Source organism: Crotalus tigris, unplaced genomic scaffold (genome assembly GCF_016545835.1).
Source record: "Crotalus tigris isolate CLP2741 ecotype Arizona unplaced genomic scaffold, ASM1654583v1 scf7180000017903.3850313, whole genome shotgun sequence".
Lineage (NCBI taxonomy): Eukaryota > Metazoa > Chordata > Lepidosauria > Squamata > Viperidae > Crotalus > Crotalus tigris.
In genome coordinates this window covers 2,006,352-2,023,748 of record NW_024096713.1, presented here as the reverse complement: position 1 = coordinate 2,023,748, position 17,397 = coordinate 2,006,352, and the positions used below count along the sequence as shown (strand labels likewise).

General features: G+C 37.8%; 1 protein-coding gene across 1 annotated transcript in view; it reads left to right on the top strand.

Annotated features, from left to right (window-relative positions):
• EFEMP1 (EGF containing fibulin extracellular matrix protein 1) overlaps positions 1-2,428 on the top strand; it is a 58,119-nt gene extending 55,691 nt beyond the window's left edge. The window contains exons 9-11 of the mRNA XM_039344376.1: positions 426-549; positions 639-834; positions 1,869-2,428. Of these exons, the coding sequence (XP_039200310.1) occupies positions 426-549; positions 639-834; positions 1,869-2,027 (479 nt within the window). The 3' untranslated portion in view covers positions 2,028-2,428. The remainder of the gene's footprint in view (positions 1-425; positions 550-638; positions 835-1,868) is intronic.
• The last annotated feature ends 14,969 nt before the right edge of the window (positions 2,429-17,397 follow it).

Below are 17,397 nucleotides of genomic sequence, written 5' to 3'. Positions count from 1 at the left end.
TGAGGTCTGTTCCCTTTTTTATATGTACTTCATAATCCACATACAGAAGCTACAATATGTGCAAAAGAAGGGCTAAGTAGATAGTTTGCAGACTGCAACAAATAATTAAGTTCTAATTATTAAGATATTTTGCAGATTCAAATATGCTTTTCAAAAAGCAACTGGACTTTCTTGGTATTTTTCCTTGAAAACATTTCCTTTCTCATCCAAGATGCTTCTTCAGTTCTGACTAAATGATGGGGAATCAAAAGGAAAGGAAAAAAGCAAGAGTCCAGTTGCCTTTTGAAAAGCACCTTTGAGGCAACTGTGACCTGGATGATTGAGAATTTCCATAGACATTTGCTGATTCAAGTTTATGAATAACTCCAGTCTCAAAGAATGCAGATAGCAGAATTGTAGAACTTTTTTCCTTTTTGCTAATATAGATATAAATGAATGTGAAACACGCAATGAATGTCGAGAAGATGAGATGTGTTCCAATTATCATGGTGGCTATCGCTGTTACCCAAGAAATCCTTGTCAGGAGCCTTACGTGCTTGCATCTGAAAAGTAAGGGAAGCTATTAATAGAGTTCCAAACTGAACACCAGTTTGCAATGGAATGAGTATGTTTTTCAATCACTGTGCTTTCTTTTACAGTCGCTGTATTTGTTCAGTATCTAATCATCTTTGTCGGGACCTGCCATACTCCATTGTTCACAAATATATGAGCATCCATTCAGAGAGGACTGTGCCATCTGATATCTTCCAAATCCAGGCAACCACGATTATCCCCAATACAATTAACACCTTCCGGATTAAATCTGGAAATGACAATGGAGACTTCTTTCTTAGAGTAAGTATTCCCGTATGCTTTTCTGGAGCTTCTTAGATGCTGAAAATGGAACTCAGCATACCGAACTAAAGAGGCTAGAATCAACAACTTCATTATGAAGAACTATTTTGTCCCATTGTGTCATCTGATCACTGTTAAAGACATAATTCATATTTTATCTTCTATTTTTTTATACAAAATAACTCTATTACGGGGGTCTTCAAACTTGGCCCTTTTATGACTTGTGGACTTCAACTCCCAGAATTCCTCAGCCAGGCACGCTGGCTGAGGAATTCTGGGAGTTGAAGTCCACAAGTCATAAAAAGGCCAAGTTTGAAGACACCTGCTCTATTATCAGGTCCCAGAAATCAAGAAAAACACACAGTGATTCTTTAAAGCAGATTTCTTTATTGCTCCACACCTATAGACAAAATCTTGCCAAACTGAAACAGACTGCCACCTATATCAAGCATATTCTCTGAGACATGTTAGGGAGGGACTGTTTTCACCCTCCTTCGGTTACAGAAACTAAGTTGCCTCTTACTCCTCTGGAATGCTCTCCCTCCCTCCTCGAAATCCAGACTACATTCCATCACATCTGTGTTGGGCTGACCCAGAGTTTCCCAGTGAACTTCCATGGCTGAGGGAGAATTTGAACATGCCCTTGGTGGCCCTAGGTTTAACACTTTAACCATTACAATACACCAGATATATCTCTGTGTGTGAATACGCATATAGGAGCATATACACTCTTTCAATGATTTGGAAGAAATGCTTTAAATCTCATTTAAACCTAACACATCTCTTATTAATTAAAGAAGCTATATTTTAGAATCATTAAAATAACCTAAAGCAGTAGGGTCTTTTTGCAGAATCACATTGAAGCCTGAAAAAGGATGTGATTGCTTTAAATAATAGGAGAGAAAAAGTTGCACTCACATTTGTGTGAGGTCTGAAATATATTTTCTAAATCATTTTCACATAGGCACACATCCAGGGAAATTATTTGTGGGTGCCTTGGCTGTACATGAACTTGTTTTTCTTCTTTCTTTCAGCAAACAAGCTCCGTGAGTGCAATGCTTGTGTTGGTAAAGCCATTAACAGGTCCACGGGAATATATCATTGACCTGGAGCTGTTGACGGTCAACAACATGAACTACCGGTCAAGTTCAGTACTGAGGTTAACACTTATTGTGGGACCTTACTCTTTTTAGTCACTGAAATGAAGTAATTTGCTAGCACCCAGAGCAACCAAAGAAGCTTTCTTTTGAATGAAGCACTTATGATTTTATTTATAATTTTATTTTTTTTAAGAAAAAACTTTATTAAGGAAATCAGTATCCCAAAGATGCTTTTTTCACGAGGCTACTAGACTTCCTTGTTTTTCTTAGAAGACATTTTGCTTCTCATCCAAGAAGCTTCTTCAGCTCTGACTGGATGGTGGGGAATGGAAAGATTTATACTCCTGGAACTGTTAAAAGGATTGGAAGTTCCAAGAAGGCTCCACACCCATTTGTACTACTCAGGTGACCCTGAGGACACAGACAAACCTCCAAGTGGCTCAATGACTCTCTAAAAGAATGCAAATGACCAGCTGTCTCCAAGGAATATAAATCCTTCCATTCCCCACCAGCCAGTCAGAGCTGAAGAAGTTTCTTGGATGACAAGAGAAACATCTTCAAAGAAAAACAAGAAAGTCCAGTTGCCTCGTGAAAAAGCATCTTTGGGATAACTATGATCTGGATGACTGAGAATCTCCATAGACAAGGAAATCAGTAGTTGTAATCTGGATGTTGTCACCTTCTGTCAAGAAACTGCACCTCTATCATACTTACAATAACTTGTAGTCATTGCCATCCTATAGCATAGCAGCTCTTTTCTGAAAACAAAATGCATGGAGGGAGTGAGCCAAATGACATTCTTACTCAGCTTCTGCTTCTCTGTGATTGCTAGAAGATGTAACCAGTACATGAATAAGATGTGTACCTATGTGAGGGTCTAAACAAGCAGAATTTCCAATTTCATGGAAGTATCTTACTGCTGATACATACTCATTCATACATTCAGTGATCATAGTCTTGAGTTATTTGGTTAGACCATAAATATAGTTTATGTAATTTCCTGGGCTCCAAGATCACCACAGATGGGGACTGCAGCCAAGAAATTAAAAGACGCTTGCTCGTGAGGAGGAAAGCTTTGGCAAATCTAGGCAGCATACTAAAAAGCAGAGACATCACCCTGTCAACAAAAGTACGTATAGTCAAGGCCATGGTTTTCCCAGTTGCAATGTATGGCTGTGAAAGTTGGACCATAAGAAAGACTGAGCACAAAAGAATTGAGACCTTTGAATTATGGAGCTGGAGAAGAGTCCTGTGAGTCCCCTGGGCTGCAAGCCGATCAAAGCAGTCGGTCCTAGAGGAGATCAACCTTGACTGCTCTTTAGAAGGCCAGATCCTGAAGTCGAAACTCAAGTACTTTGGCCACCTAATGAGAAGGAAGGACTCACTGGAGAAAAGCCTAATGCTGGGAAAGAATGAGGGCAATAGAAGGGGATGGCAGAGAATGAGGTGGCCGGATGATGTCACTGAAGCAGTAGGCGTGAGCTTAAATGGACTCCAGAAGATGAGAGAGGACGGGAAAGCCTGGAGGAACATTGTCCATGGGATTGCAATGGGTCAGATACGACTTTGCAACTAACAACAACAATGTAATTTTTTTTAAAAAGCCTTCATACATTTTCAAAATAGCTTGGAAACTAACCTTCTTTCAGCTGTGATATTCAGGGCATATGTGCAACTATTTAACTCAATACTACAATAGTTCCATTTTTATCCAATGAAATAGTGGCTATCATAATCCAGTATGTCAATCCTTTGCTTGCAATAGCTCCTTTTATTTCAACAGAGGAAAATCAATCCACATGTGTATTTTTCTCTTGAAGAAGATGAAATAACCCAACTATTAAGAAAAAGGACTTCCTGTGTTCTTTACAATGTGGCCCAGATCAAAGAAGGCCATTTTATACAGTAAACTTAATAATAGGAACTACATCCACATGGAGAGAAGTAAACATTGGGGTACCCCAAGTAAGCAATGGGGTACCCCAAGGTTTAGGCCCAGTACTCTTCAATATCTTCATAAATGATCTAGACAAGGGAATTGAAGGGGAACTCATCAAATTTGCAGATGACACCCCAGAAGACAGGCTCAAGATCCAAAAATACTGGGCCCTATCTAACAAAATGAAATTCAAAGTAGATAAAAAAGATCAGGTTTTAGACTAAGGTAAGGTTTTATTTAGACTTAGATAAGAAAAACTAGCTAGGTTTCACCTAGACTAGGTGAAACTTGGCTTAATGCCAGTAACTGTGAGAAGGATTTTGGAATCGTAGTGGACAATCACTTAAATACGAGCAAACATGGTGCGGCAGGAGCCAAAAAAGCAAATGAAATCCTAAGCTGCAGTAATAGAAGGATAAAATCAAGATCATGTGAAGTTATAGTACTCCTTCACAAAGCCTTAGTAAGAGCACACTTGGAAAACTGCATCCAGTTCTGGTCACCACAAAAGATGTTGAGACTCTGGAAAGAGTACAAAGAACAGCAACAAAAAATGATTAGGTGGCTGGAGGCTAAAACGTATGAAGAATGATTAAGGAATTGGGTATGTCTAGTGTAATGAACATGATAGCACTGTTCTAATATTTGAGGGACTCTTAGAAAGATGAGGGAGTCAAACTATTTTCCAAAGCACCAAAAGACAAGACAAGAAACAATGGTTAGAAACTAACCAAGGAAAGAATCAACCTAGAACTAAGGAGAAATTTCCTAACAGTGTGAGCAATTAACCAATGGAATAACTTGCCTTCTGAAGTTGTGGGTGCTCCATCACTGAAGGCTTTCAAAAAGAGACTGGACAACCATTTGTCTGAAATGATTATAGGATCTCCTGCTCGAGCAGAGGGTTGGATTAGAAAACCTCCAAGGTCCCTTACAACTCTAGTCTATGTTTAAAGTTATGTTTAAACTATGTTTAAATGGCTACTGAATTAATTACCAGTAATACATGGATACACAGATACAGCCATCCAGTGCTCAAGGTTCTAGATTCTATATCTTTCAATTCTCTCACATAGCAAAACTGGGAAAGAAACCTGCAGGTGACAATCAAAATACATATTGATTTACATGGACAAATTCTTGCTTCATATGTGAAGGAATCACATATTTTTCTAACATAAATGAAACACAGCAAACCATGCCAATAGGGGAAAGTAAAGTGCTTCTAGAGGGGGATTCTTGAAGTACTGTATTCCTTCGGGGCCCTATAGTGGAATATATAGACTCTTCTCTGTATATTAACCAGCATATTAAGGACATTTCAGTAATGTATATTAGATACATCCCTTGCTGTTGTTCTTTTAAAGTGCCTTATGAGAATGAATAAAGATTAAAGAAGGAATTCTGTAATTTGTTCTCGTAATGGAGGGTTTTTTTTTAAAAAAAAAAAAAAAGATTAATAGGTATGATAAAAAGGAAATAGTTTGCACTTGGTGTTTCCTGAGCAAAAGATACTGGGCAAATCTTTTCTACATACCACTTGTTGATATTTTAACTTTTCCAAGAAAAATAGGACATAAGGAGAAGTATTTGCCAAACATTAGTAAGCCTCTCGACCAAAAGAACAAAAAAAAAATCATTTGGAGAAATCATTTTGTATAAGTATTATTGTACGTACAGGGAGCAGCCATTAAAGATTTCAACAAAAAGATGGGAAGAAGTAGATACATGTTTGTATAATAAGATCTTCCAATCTAAAAAACAGCTGTTTTTATATATATATATATATTTAAATCATGTTTGGCTCTGGTTTTTCTATTTTTAAATTTGAAGTCCAAGAGTTAGCTTCTCTTGATAAAGCTTTCTACAATATGACATTAACTTAGTCAACTGATATATCTGTTTGATAACTCAGAATTGTGATTCTAAATGTATGGCGCTTAGCAAAAGAAAAGTGTAATAGGACCTTAAGTTAAAAGCATTCTTTTGTATTATGTATAGACTTCTCTTGTTTCTTATCTAAAAATCATAATAAAGAACTCTTTGATGTACATTTTTCTAAAAAATAAATAAATAAAAGAACATATCTGTTTTAGTGGACTCATTTTGCCTTGCAAGTTATTTTAAGCTAAAGGATAACTCAAAGATACCAGATTAGTGGCTGGTATATGTCATTGTTAATTTTACAGGGATGCACAAGTTCATACTGGCTGTTGTCTAACTGTTGTTTAGTAGCAGAATACATATCTCATGTAAAGTGGGGAACATGGTTAGAAAAGTATCTATAGAAATATTTGCTGTCTATCTAAACATTTCAATTAAAAGAATCATTAATGCTCTCTAATAAAATATTGTTTCCATTAACCTAGAATATAGTCTGAATCAGTTCAGACTGTTGCTCTAACTCGGGGGTGTCAAACTCGCAATGTCACGTGACATGACTTTTTTTCCATTGTTGGCAATGAGTTGGGCACAGTTTCACCATGACGTATCCAGCCCACAGGCCGGCAGTTTGACACCCCTGCTCTAATTCAACATTGTTGCAGGTGAAAGTGTTCCCATTGGGGATAGGCAGCATAATGTCCATGACTTTACTGGGCTGAAAGCAATTCCAAATGAAGTGTTGGCTTCCAGCAACTAACTTTTGTCCTTGTGTGGACCCCCAAAAATAAAGATGGAGGTCTGCATATCATTGTTATGCAATTACATAATGTGAGGGGGAAAAGCAGGCTGAAATGAAAAAAAGGGAATAAGAAATGGATGGATCCAAATACCAAGGCCTAGTGAAGGAAGAAGCAAGGGAATGGCAGCATGGAAACCAAGACAATACCAGACGCATATGAGAAGAAAATTGAGGTTGTTAGGAAGAGGGGGACACTAAATTTGGGGACAAGTGCAAAAAACCAATAGCATCCAGTAAAGAAAGTGGGCATTTGAGGGCCAGCCTGACATAAGAGAGAGGACCTGAGAAAATCAAGATTGATATGAAGATAAAGTGCAGAGATGGAAGAATGGAGGAAGAAAGCATTGAAGGTATTCTTCTTGTGCCATATCCATTATCGGACGTTGGCGATCATGTTGGCAATCCTGTTTTTATCAGCAGCCACACGAAAAAGTGCTGCTGAGTTTTGTCCAAACCAGTCCCTTAGATTTTGAAGCATGATGTTCTTTCTGGACCTCGTTTGCCTTCAATTGAAGGTATATGACTATATAATATGGCAACTGATATGCAAGGGATGAACATTTGGTAATGGATGTTTGGATGCCTTTTTGATAGCAAATTTGTTTTTTAAGGTTTATTTTAATTTTAAAAAGTAGGTTAGCTACATTTTTGCTTGTCCCCCCACTTCCCCCCCCCCAGTATTCTACAAACTTAGCTGCAATTCTCAGTTTTGAAAAGACCGTTCCCTTAGGCTGTAACTCCGGTATTTTTCAATGTGGCATTCTAAAGCAGCCACTGTTTGATTTTGGGAATAGTCCTTAGCCCCAAATGGTGCCTTGAACTTTCTTAGAAAATAAAAATGTTGGGAGTGTAGTGTTTGTTTAGAAATACACCCAGGGCATAGTCAAAAGGAATGGGTGGCAGGGGTGGAGGTGGTATGGCTAGTGATTGTGACAACCAACACTCTGGTAATTGAAACTTTTTAACTTGATTCCCTTTGACAGCCATTTTGTGAAGATGCCCATTCAGAAGCCACAAAATTCCAGATTTGTGCTCTAGCCCAAAAGGTGAGAGCTTTCTACAAAGCTCTACCTTTTGTTCTCTTTCTTCTCTGTTCTTTTCCCTCACCTGCTCTTCTGATAAACTGCAGCTGTAATCCTACCCCTAAATTACTTCATCTCTGCAACATAGGAAAGGAGGAATAACAATGGAATATATGAAACAATGCTGTGAAAGTATCAAGCTGCACAATGGTAATCACATTTAATATGTTTTAATATTGCTTTAAACAATATTTATATTACAAAATTATTTTGAGTACCCTTGTTTGTGATTATGCGACCTGGTGCCCTCTAAAGATTTTTAGATTATAACTCCAAGAATTCTTGTCCCTTGCATATGCATATGGGTTAGTGGAGTTGCCACTCAAAGTCTGGGTGACTTTTGGGCTTCCATCATACCCAAAACCCATCTTTCGAAGGCAGTTTGAAGATTATTTGCAAAATAAATCATCCTCCATAAACATCATGGGATGAGCTTCAGAGCTGATTTTAGATTAGCACAGGTTCCACACACAAGGGTGCCTTTATGGCCCATATTGCTGTTCTAGGTTTATGTATCTTCAAGTAGCAGATAAAATCTGGCTCTGTGCTACTTACTTCTTTAAGTGACTTAAGGAGCATTTGCAATTGACTTGAAATCTGCTCTGTGCTAGCAACTGTTTTGAAATAACATAAAGTTGTCCCCAAGTGCAGCATCTTCCCAGAAACCTGGATCAGGTCAGTAAAAATAAAACTCTTGAGTAAACAAGCCTGCTGTGGGCATAGTAACCAAGTTCATTCACTCTTCAGGACCACCTGAACATGAGTCCAGTGGGATTATTATGTTTGGACATCTTTAAAAACAGGAGTTTACTGTTGAAATCCATCACCATAGTAGCAAGCAATTGCTTATGTTTTGAAAAGGCCAACCATGTTTCTAACTTCATAGCTCTTCAACTCAAATACAGAACAGCTGCTTCACTGATCATATGCTAAGCGTATGGGGGCCCACTAGGGATAAAGGCAACTCTTCATCAAATAACATTTAACGCCCTCGCATTTCCATCAAAAACCATAAACTCTGCTAGATGGCAAATCTCCACATTTCCCAGGTGGGGGAACACCTGCCTGATACAAAATTAAAGGATACAGCATCTGGTTGCTGAAGGGGGGCAAATCTTATTTCATCTGGCCCACAGAACAAATGAAGGTTGCTAGTGAAAGGAGAGAGGGTAAAAAGTCAAATGCTTTTTATAGTTAGGAAAAAACAGATGTTAAATGGAACTGTTTATCTTGTATATACTTTATGTATATATTTAAAAAACAGACCCTTTTAGTAAAATATGAGTTCAATTTTTCCACAGTTCAGAATAGTATTCTGAGCATTGCATAGTTAATAATTTGGGTAATATATTTCAACCATCACTCCTGTCCCAGTCATTACTAGTGGACACAAGCTGAACAGGATGCAGTAGAAGACTTTTCCCAGCCCTTTCTGTCCTTTTGCTCTCAACTGTCATAATTTCCAACCAGTAACCCTGAGAATGTTGAGAAGTGCAATCTCAATACACGTAAAAAGCATCTTAATGGAGGAAGTGGCCCTAGATCATATACCGATTGATCTTTTTACAACAAAAAACAGCCTGTAGTGCAAACTTTTATAGAACAAGTCCTCAAGAAGCCTTCTGGGTACAGCCTCAACATCCTTTGTCCAATAGGTCTAGAAGCTTGAAAGATCTTGTCAAAGTCTTTTTGCTACTCTTGTGTCCCAGCAGTATGAACATTTGTCTTCTATAGCAAAACAGTAGAGTACATGGTCACAATTCCACTTGAAGGATGGAATCTAAATAAAACAGTTGTATGCTCCAAACACACATCCAGGACTTGCCCATGCAGTTTGCTTAGCAAAATGCCAGTATTTCTCTGAGAGTAGATTTCATTTTTAATTTCCTTCTGAAGGACAACTGGCAGGTAATTCATATTTTCCATGTGACAATGGCATACCTAGCATATTTGACCCCTGAAGTTGATCAGGGGGCCAAGCAGCAGCTACAGGAACAGGAACACAATGCAGGCTGGTCCAATCACATTACTGCCAGCCTACCATTCTCCATCTCAGTTGCCACCCTTCTAGCAGCTGTTTGATATGCCAGCAGCAGTGATCCAACTTCACACCCACTGTTAGCACATTCTGGATAGGATACCAGCTTCAGGCAATATAGCTCATTATTATCTGCACCTGGAGTAGACCATGCCCACTGCCCTTGCCTTGGTATGCCACTGCAGTAAATTTATATTGTAAAACAACAGTTTAACATTGTTGGTCATTCTGTGCACTATACAAATAGTCATTTAGTGACCACATCTGAGAGCAGCAACTCTGTCATTAAGCAAAACAACCACTAAATGAAAATGGGTCTGTACTTATAATCTCACTTCAGCTTTGCTTTGCTTTACTGAACTGCAAAGATTGTAAATGTGAGGATTGATGGTAAAGTTGCTTTTTTGTCATTGCTGTAAATGCAAATGATGATTAAACAAGCAATCGCAAAATGATGACTGCTTGTACTGCCAAATTGTTGGTGAACTGCATTCTGCCACCCAAAGGAGGCAATTATGTTACTTTGCAATTAAGAACCAGGATTGACAAACTTTCACTTAAAGGTATAGGGATTTTTGCTTTTAAAATATGAAAGGTTAGGTCAGGTTAAAAAAAAGTCCATTGAGTACTGAGAAGATATCAGCAATGAGATTAGTCACATAGCAGTGCAAAAATGCTTTTGAGATTTTGGAGGGAGTGAAGCCAGCAAGTATGTGAAAGTACTCTCTGTCAGAATATGAAATATGTATGGTGGGCTGATTGAATGGAAAAAATGGATAAATGTGAGCCTAGAAAACAGATAACAATGTTGTGCAAGTATAGCCATTTAGTTAGGAGCTTCTGGGGAACCCTAAGGAATTACTGTACTAAATTACAAAACACACCCACGCATAACAGACACATTTTAAATCTTTTCCAAATATATTTAAGGGACATTGTTAAAAACAAAGGACATGGGAAATATGCCTTCCAAAAATCAAGGGGAAGTGGTCTTTGTTTGTGGCTGAATGAAAATCAACTACGTAGACCATTCTGAGCTATTTTGGCTTTTATAATGGATAATGTAAAGTATCGGTATAATGCAAGCAAATTTAGAAATAAGTGTTGCATTGCAGAATACTGAATTAGTGAACAACTCTTCCACATTTATGAATATTAACTGCTTTTTCAGTGGAATATATTAGAATATATTTGGATATATATTTGGATGTATTACTATTATTACTATACAGCCAAAGACATGCTGTCCTGCACCATGGGCGCTGTATTAGCTGTATGCATACCGTTTTAGAAGTCGCTTTGGGAACTCAAAACATCCAAGGCAGATACCTACATGTTTTAATTGCATCTTGCAGGAGCTTCCCAAACTCATTGCAAAGCCAGTACCAACTTGATTAGTGAAACAGAGTTCAGGCTTGTCAAGTGAACATCTGGGCATGACTTCCTGGCCCCAGATAATTGTGACTCTGTGTGCATGTGCATGTGTGCCTCTATAATCCTTCCAAATTCAATAGGGATATTTTTCAGAAGAAAAAAAATTGACTTCAAATGATTCCTATGAAAGACTGCAACCAACCATTTCATTCCTGTCCAATCAAAAACTGAGCTTTATATCTTAGAGTCCTTATCTTTTAATCCTAATACTTAATGGGGCTATTTTGTCTTTTGAGAACTAAAAAAAAAAAACCATAAACAACCATAAAGATTTGGCAAAGGGACAGAGTGGGTAAACATGAAGAAACATGTTGAGGACTTTACTGAAAGGCCCGACTGTTTTATTCTTCCCCAAGTCATGAAACTCAAAAATAGAAACATGAAACTTTAATGGGAAAGAAGAATTCTGTCTTTGCTCTGGAATGCTTAAAAGGGGGAAGCCCTAAATTACCCAGTGCAATCTTCAACCAAGCACTAAATTTCAGAGAATTTAGAAAAGTCTGTTATAAAGCCAGAGATCTATTTATTGTTTTTCCCTCTGGATTTTTTTTTTTAACCATCCATAAAGTTTTCTTTTGAACCATGTTCACATAGTTCTGTCAGCAAGGCAGTTCTAGAGGTAAACCAGGAAACTCCCTTGAGAGTTCACAATCAAGGAATGCCTGATGAAAATACCCAGATGTCTTGAAGAACTTTGAAGAGGTGCAGAATGGCCTCATAGCAGCTTATTGGTTCTGAGATGACCTATACCTTCCAAGGGATCAGCTACGATTCTCCATTGCCTGTTTATGACATTAGATACAAATCATATGCATCTTCAGCCAACCAGGTTAACAACAAATGATGAAATGTATATTGCTCCAACCTTTCATAATTGTGTTACTGTGTTACATGCAGGAATATGAGAGGTGGAAATTATGTTCTGACACAAATTTCAATATGTGCTTCCTTCTCCTGCATGGATTCCTATGTCAAAATGGACATGTAAGGCCACTGCTCAGTAGGTCATGTCTGGGCAACTTTTTTCTGTCAAGGGCCACATCTCTTCAGAAGGTCACGATTTTGAGCCTGTATGCCAAATATCAGTATGATCAAAGCAATGGCGAAGTACAACAAAATGGATGTGAGATACATTTCTCCAACATCCTCTTCTTTCCCCTGTAGCAGTCTATGGAGAAAGGAGAGAAAGGTTGTCAGAGGTCTGAATCAATTACTTTACCAATTCTCCAAAACCCATCCAAACTTGTAAAAATGTTCATATGTTTGAATGGTCACTAAACAATGTTAAATGAAGATCACCTGTAGATGCTTCACCTGCTTTTCCCTGTTATCCCATATAAATGTAGTGAAGCAATACCATTCTGCATCTAATTCCAGGCCCTACATCCAACTGATGTCAGAATTCCCTTGCAATACTTATTGATTTGAGATCTTTAGGAATTGGAGTGAAATTGACAAGAATTCTCCTAGCTTCTCCTTCTAGCCCAAGGGACAGAAAGAATGATACACCAGTCTTCTGTAAGGCTGGTAAATTTTTGTCCAAATATAGCCTAAGTTGACAGATATATAAACAAATCCAATCTCTAACTAGGCAACCTACATTAATAGAAAACACTTTTATGAGAATCTTAAGAATCTTTGATCCAAAAGAATTAAGAATATCTGAGTATATAGTCTGGATATACTGGTAGTTTGCATACATCAGCCCAAACTACATTTCTAACAAATGTAGGCTTAATCTATCAGTCTGTAACACAGTAATGTCTCTATTTAGCAGTCTGTATTACAACAGACTTTAAGTGGAATAAACCAAATGTCTATGATTTATGTCATTGTTATAATTATTTCATTACCCAAATGATGTAAAATTGTAAATTTATACAAATTATATTTTTACAATATTATTACACAAATGACATGAATTGGTGCAAATTACATAATTTGCACAATGTACATAATGACATTACAAATTATGTGAATTGCTAGGATAACACACTTTTTAATGTAACAGGTGTTCATTGTCACAGACACCTTTTCTCCATTAGTGTGGTGAAACTATGTTTCATTGTAGAAAGATTTTATGTGACCTTGGAAACAGACACGCAAATACAATCAATACTTCCATTCTTTTGTGTTTTTTCAAGATTCCTGATTTATCATTTTACAAATAAAAATCCCATCCAACCCAGAACAGCCAAGTTCAGATGCCAAGTTAGTTCAGTAGCATGTAATACTAAAGGATTTTGGCTAATACTGTGACTAACTTGGAATGAAGTTATAAAATACTATAAAAGGAACAAGATTTCAGGCATAATTTGAAAACATATTCACCTAAGCAGACTTTTTCTGAGATTGAGGGTTTATGAACCATTTGAAAAAAAAATCTAGCAAATAGGAAGGTCAGTGACAAATGTCCAGTCTTACAGAATGGATCCTATCTGGATCACTCTTTCCAAGAATCAATGGGTGCATATGATACTTAACAGCCTAAAAGTAAAGTATTTTTTGCATTAGGCTAAATTCCTAAAGGCCACATAGAGACCATACAGTTTTCTTGGCAACAGTGGTTTACTGCTGCTCCTTCAGATGTATTTCTACATTCTAGTCTAACCCCCATGTTCACTGGAAGTCCCCAGTCAAAAGCCTAACCAGAATCCACCTTGCTTACCTTCTAAGCCCAAACAAAGTTCTATGAGTATCTTTGATCAGCATAACACCAGCTCAGTATCTATGAGTTGTGACTTGATAACATGAACAGCTGTTTATGGTTGCAATTGTTACCTTTGAGTCAGTGTTGACTCTTGGCAATTGCTTGGACAAGTCCCTGCAATTTTTTTGGCAGTTTTTAGAGGTATTTGTCATTGGCTGCTTCCTAGGCTGATAGAGTGATTAGCCCAAAGTCATCCAGCTGGTTTTGTGCCTAATGTAGGACTAGAATTCATGGTCTCCTGGTTTCTAGCCTAACTATTAAAAGGACTGACTCTTTTTAATAGTTTAACAGTTTTAACAGTTAATGGCATAGAGCAGCTTAACATTGCTCTCTTTTGGCTTCTGGTTTTCCTACCCTTTGGGCTTAGAACTAGAGGCGGGCCAGCTGAAAAGTGATCTTCCTCTTGATTAGGCTTTGCCTTTCTGCTAAGCTCAAATGCTATCCAGAACTACTGAATCTCTAAATTGAGCTTCACCATAGCCGATTCCTATTTGGTCATTGCAACAATGATGCTGTCCTTACTGATTGTGGGCCAAATTAAGAAAAAAGATTGGTGAATGGTGCTGGATTTGCATCAGTTCTGGCAACAACTACCAGATCTTGTTAACATGAGAAGAAGCACAAATAGATACCTGAGATAGCAATTTAGCCACCTGACAAATTGCCTAATTAACAAGTGATAGGAAAACAAGTCATCCCCAATGCACCCTGTGCTAGCAAAGCCATAATGAAGGATAAAAATGTTCCTCTCCCACCAAGGGCAATCTAAATAGCCATGGGCAATCTAATAGCCATAGGAACTGCAGCTGCATGAAGTGGACCCAAGAAAATTAATTGCTAAAGGGGAACAGTTGTAATACTCATTGCAAACCCTCAGGAATAATAAAAGTAGTAAAAACAACAAACAAATGCTACCAAACAGAAGTAGCAAACTATCCCTCACTCACTTAATAGATTTAATTGTGTCATAATTTGCAGCACACACCAAACAGAATTGGGTCCTCTGAACCGGTTAAAATCACCATTCTGGGCAGAAAAAGATTAGTGTGCTTTCAAGAGACTGCAAAAACTATTATTAAAAACAGGTCTTTGAAAAAAAAATAGTAAACCTGTGTTGACATGGAGCACAGCTAAGATCTGGCACTGAGAAATGCCAGTCTGGAAATACATAGGCAGATATCTCTATGGAGGACAGATGCCCAGTCCCTTCTGAGGCTCAAGGCTCTCACACAACATTTTCTAATGACCAGAGGGGAGGGCACATAGATACTGCAGTGATCAGTATCCATTTTTCCATGGCAAAAGTTAAATTTCCTGGCCAAGTTCCAGGCAGAGATTGTGGCCAAGATACTGTTAAACTAGCCAGATGTGGATGTTGTTTTGCCGATCAAAGAGCTGGGTAAGACCAACTGGCTAACTGGAAAGTTGGCAGGGATGCAGACAGGGCTTTTTTTTCTCACAGAACGCCCAGAACAGAGTTCTGGCACCTTTTTTGAATGGAACCTTGTAGGGTAGGCAAGGCAGGTTGTATGACGTGTGTGAATTCCGGCACCTTTTTTTTTTTTTTTTTTTTTTTTAAGCACTGGATGCAGATAAGTGGGTCTGTGGCTGGTCAGTCCATTCTTCTCTTCTGGCTGGTAAATTGAGTGCTTTTTCTTTGGGTTTTCTGGCAAACTCAAAACAGTAATAACTTCCACATCATTTGAAGAGGTGGGGAAATAAACAGAGCCTGAGTTTGAGGAAAGTAGAATGCTGGTTCTGCCTGGTGGTAGTCATGATAATTGAGGATTGAGGACTGTCTCTTCCAAGGGAGGACTTTTAACCATGCTCCTCTTTCCCTCACATGGAGAATTCTGTACAGTTGATTTTAGAATAATACAGGCATCCTAACACTGCTAAGTAATTTCACACTTCTGTCAAACCCTCTGAAGCTGATAAGTTGAGGAAACAACAAACATGTGAATTTCTAGATTGCTAATAGGATAATAGAATCTTGAAATCTTACCAAAGTAATTCCCGGTTTGGAAAATCTTACCGAAGTTTACAACTAGGGCAATTAAGGCAGAGTTATCACACTACATATAAATTGCACATTACATATAAATTGCACAGGGAAATTATTGTGGTAGGTTTTAAAAAACTTTGTTCTTTAGCATGGTTTGAATCTCAACCAATCAATTTAAGGCACTTGTGGACAAAGGTTTTGGAGTTCTACACTGCAAATTTACAAATCCTAGCCTTCCTCACCACATGTCACACGGACTGGACTCCATCTATTAGGTTTATCCCACTGAATTAGTACCTGTTTTCTATTAATACAGAGAAGTAAAATGGCTATTTGTTCATTATTTCAATATCATGCTTAACTTGATAATATTCTCTCATCCCTACCTCTTTTTCTATATCTTATGGAGATGTTTACACCTTACTTAAATTTCTCTTATTCATGCATGAGAAGAAAACAATCTCATTCCTTCTCTGCTTGGTAATTTATCATTCAAACCATGTCCCTCCCTTCTCTTAAAATTATACCCATTGTATGAATCTGCCCTAAGGAAAATACAGGCTTGATGTGTTCTACCTTTGTTTGTGGTCTGTTCTATTTGCTTTTTAACAGTTCCTATTGACAAGCCTAATAGTTAAATTTTGAAAAGGAGAATACTTTCCTATCATCTTTCAGTCCCACCCAGCAAAGTGGAGGGCAAACATTTTTGCCTGGCAGGTAAGATTTATGAACTTTCTGCAGGTCTAACAAATGGCATTTATATTTTGGCACATTGTTCAAGTGACAACTTTGGATTGGTTTATATTGGAACTAAAAAGCAAACCTCTTTCCCACATCTCTGTTCCTGGTCTAATAAAACAAAAGGGTTAGGCAGACACAATGCATGTGTTTGTTTAGCTTATCATTGTAAGCTATTGCTCTATTTTTTTTTTAGCAATTTAGCTTTGTATTCCAGTTTCAAAGGGATACAAGGCCTCATTCAGTTATTGCATATGTCTTTATTCTGTATTGTGCATCACTTTGCCCAGTTTTTGCTTGGCTTGATATTGTATTTTGCGTCTAACTCATGCAGCAACTTTCAAATGCCCATGCACTCAGCAGAAGAGAGGTTTATGAGATATTCACACAGAACTATATCTGCTTATCCAGGAATCTGAAGCTTGGATATAATGGCAGGTTTAAAGTGAAGGTACCAAATGTGTATGCTTCTTATCTCATCTTAATCTCATCGTCTCTAGTTGAAGGTTATATCCCAGTAACTAATTAGGGTATCAAAGGACATCATGACTGGGTCTTGAAATCTTGATATATCTCTCTTATTCCCATGGTTGGGAAACTTCCATTTCAAGGTAGCTGCACTCTTTAAAATTGACAGTCCAAATAAATAAAATCCAGGTGCTGGGAGAGTTTCAGCTAGTCTATGGCTGAAACTGGTCAATTTTGCCTCTACTTGCTTTGCCTGAGCTGCTGTACATAAGTAAAACATTGCAAGGAAGGGAACCTAAGGAACAGATTTTCAAACAATCATCACATATCAGGCTTCTGTGCATTTTATACTGGAATCTGACAGGC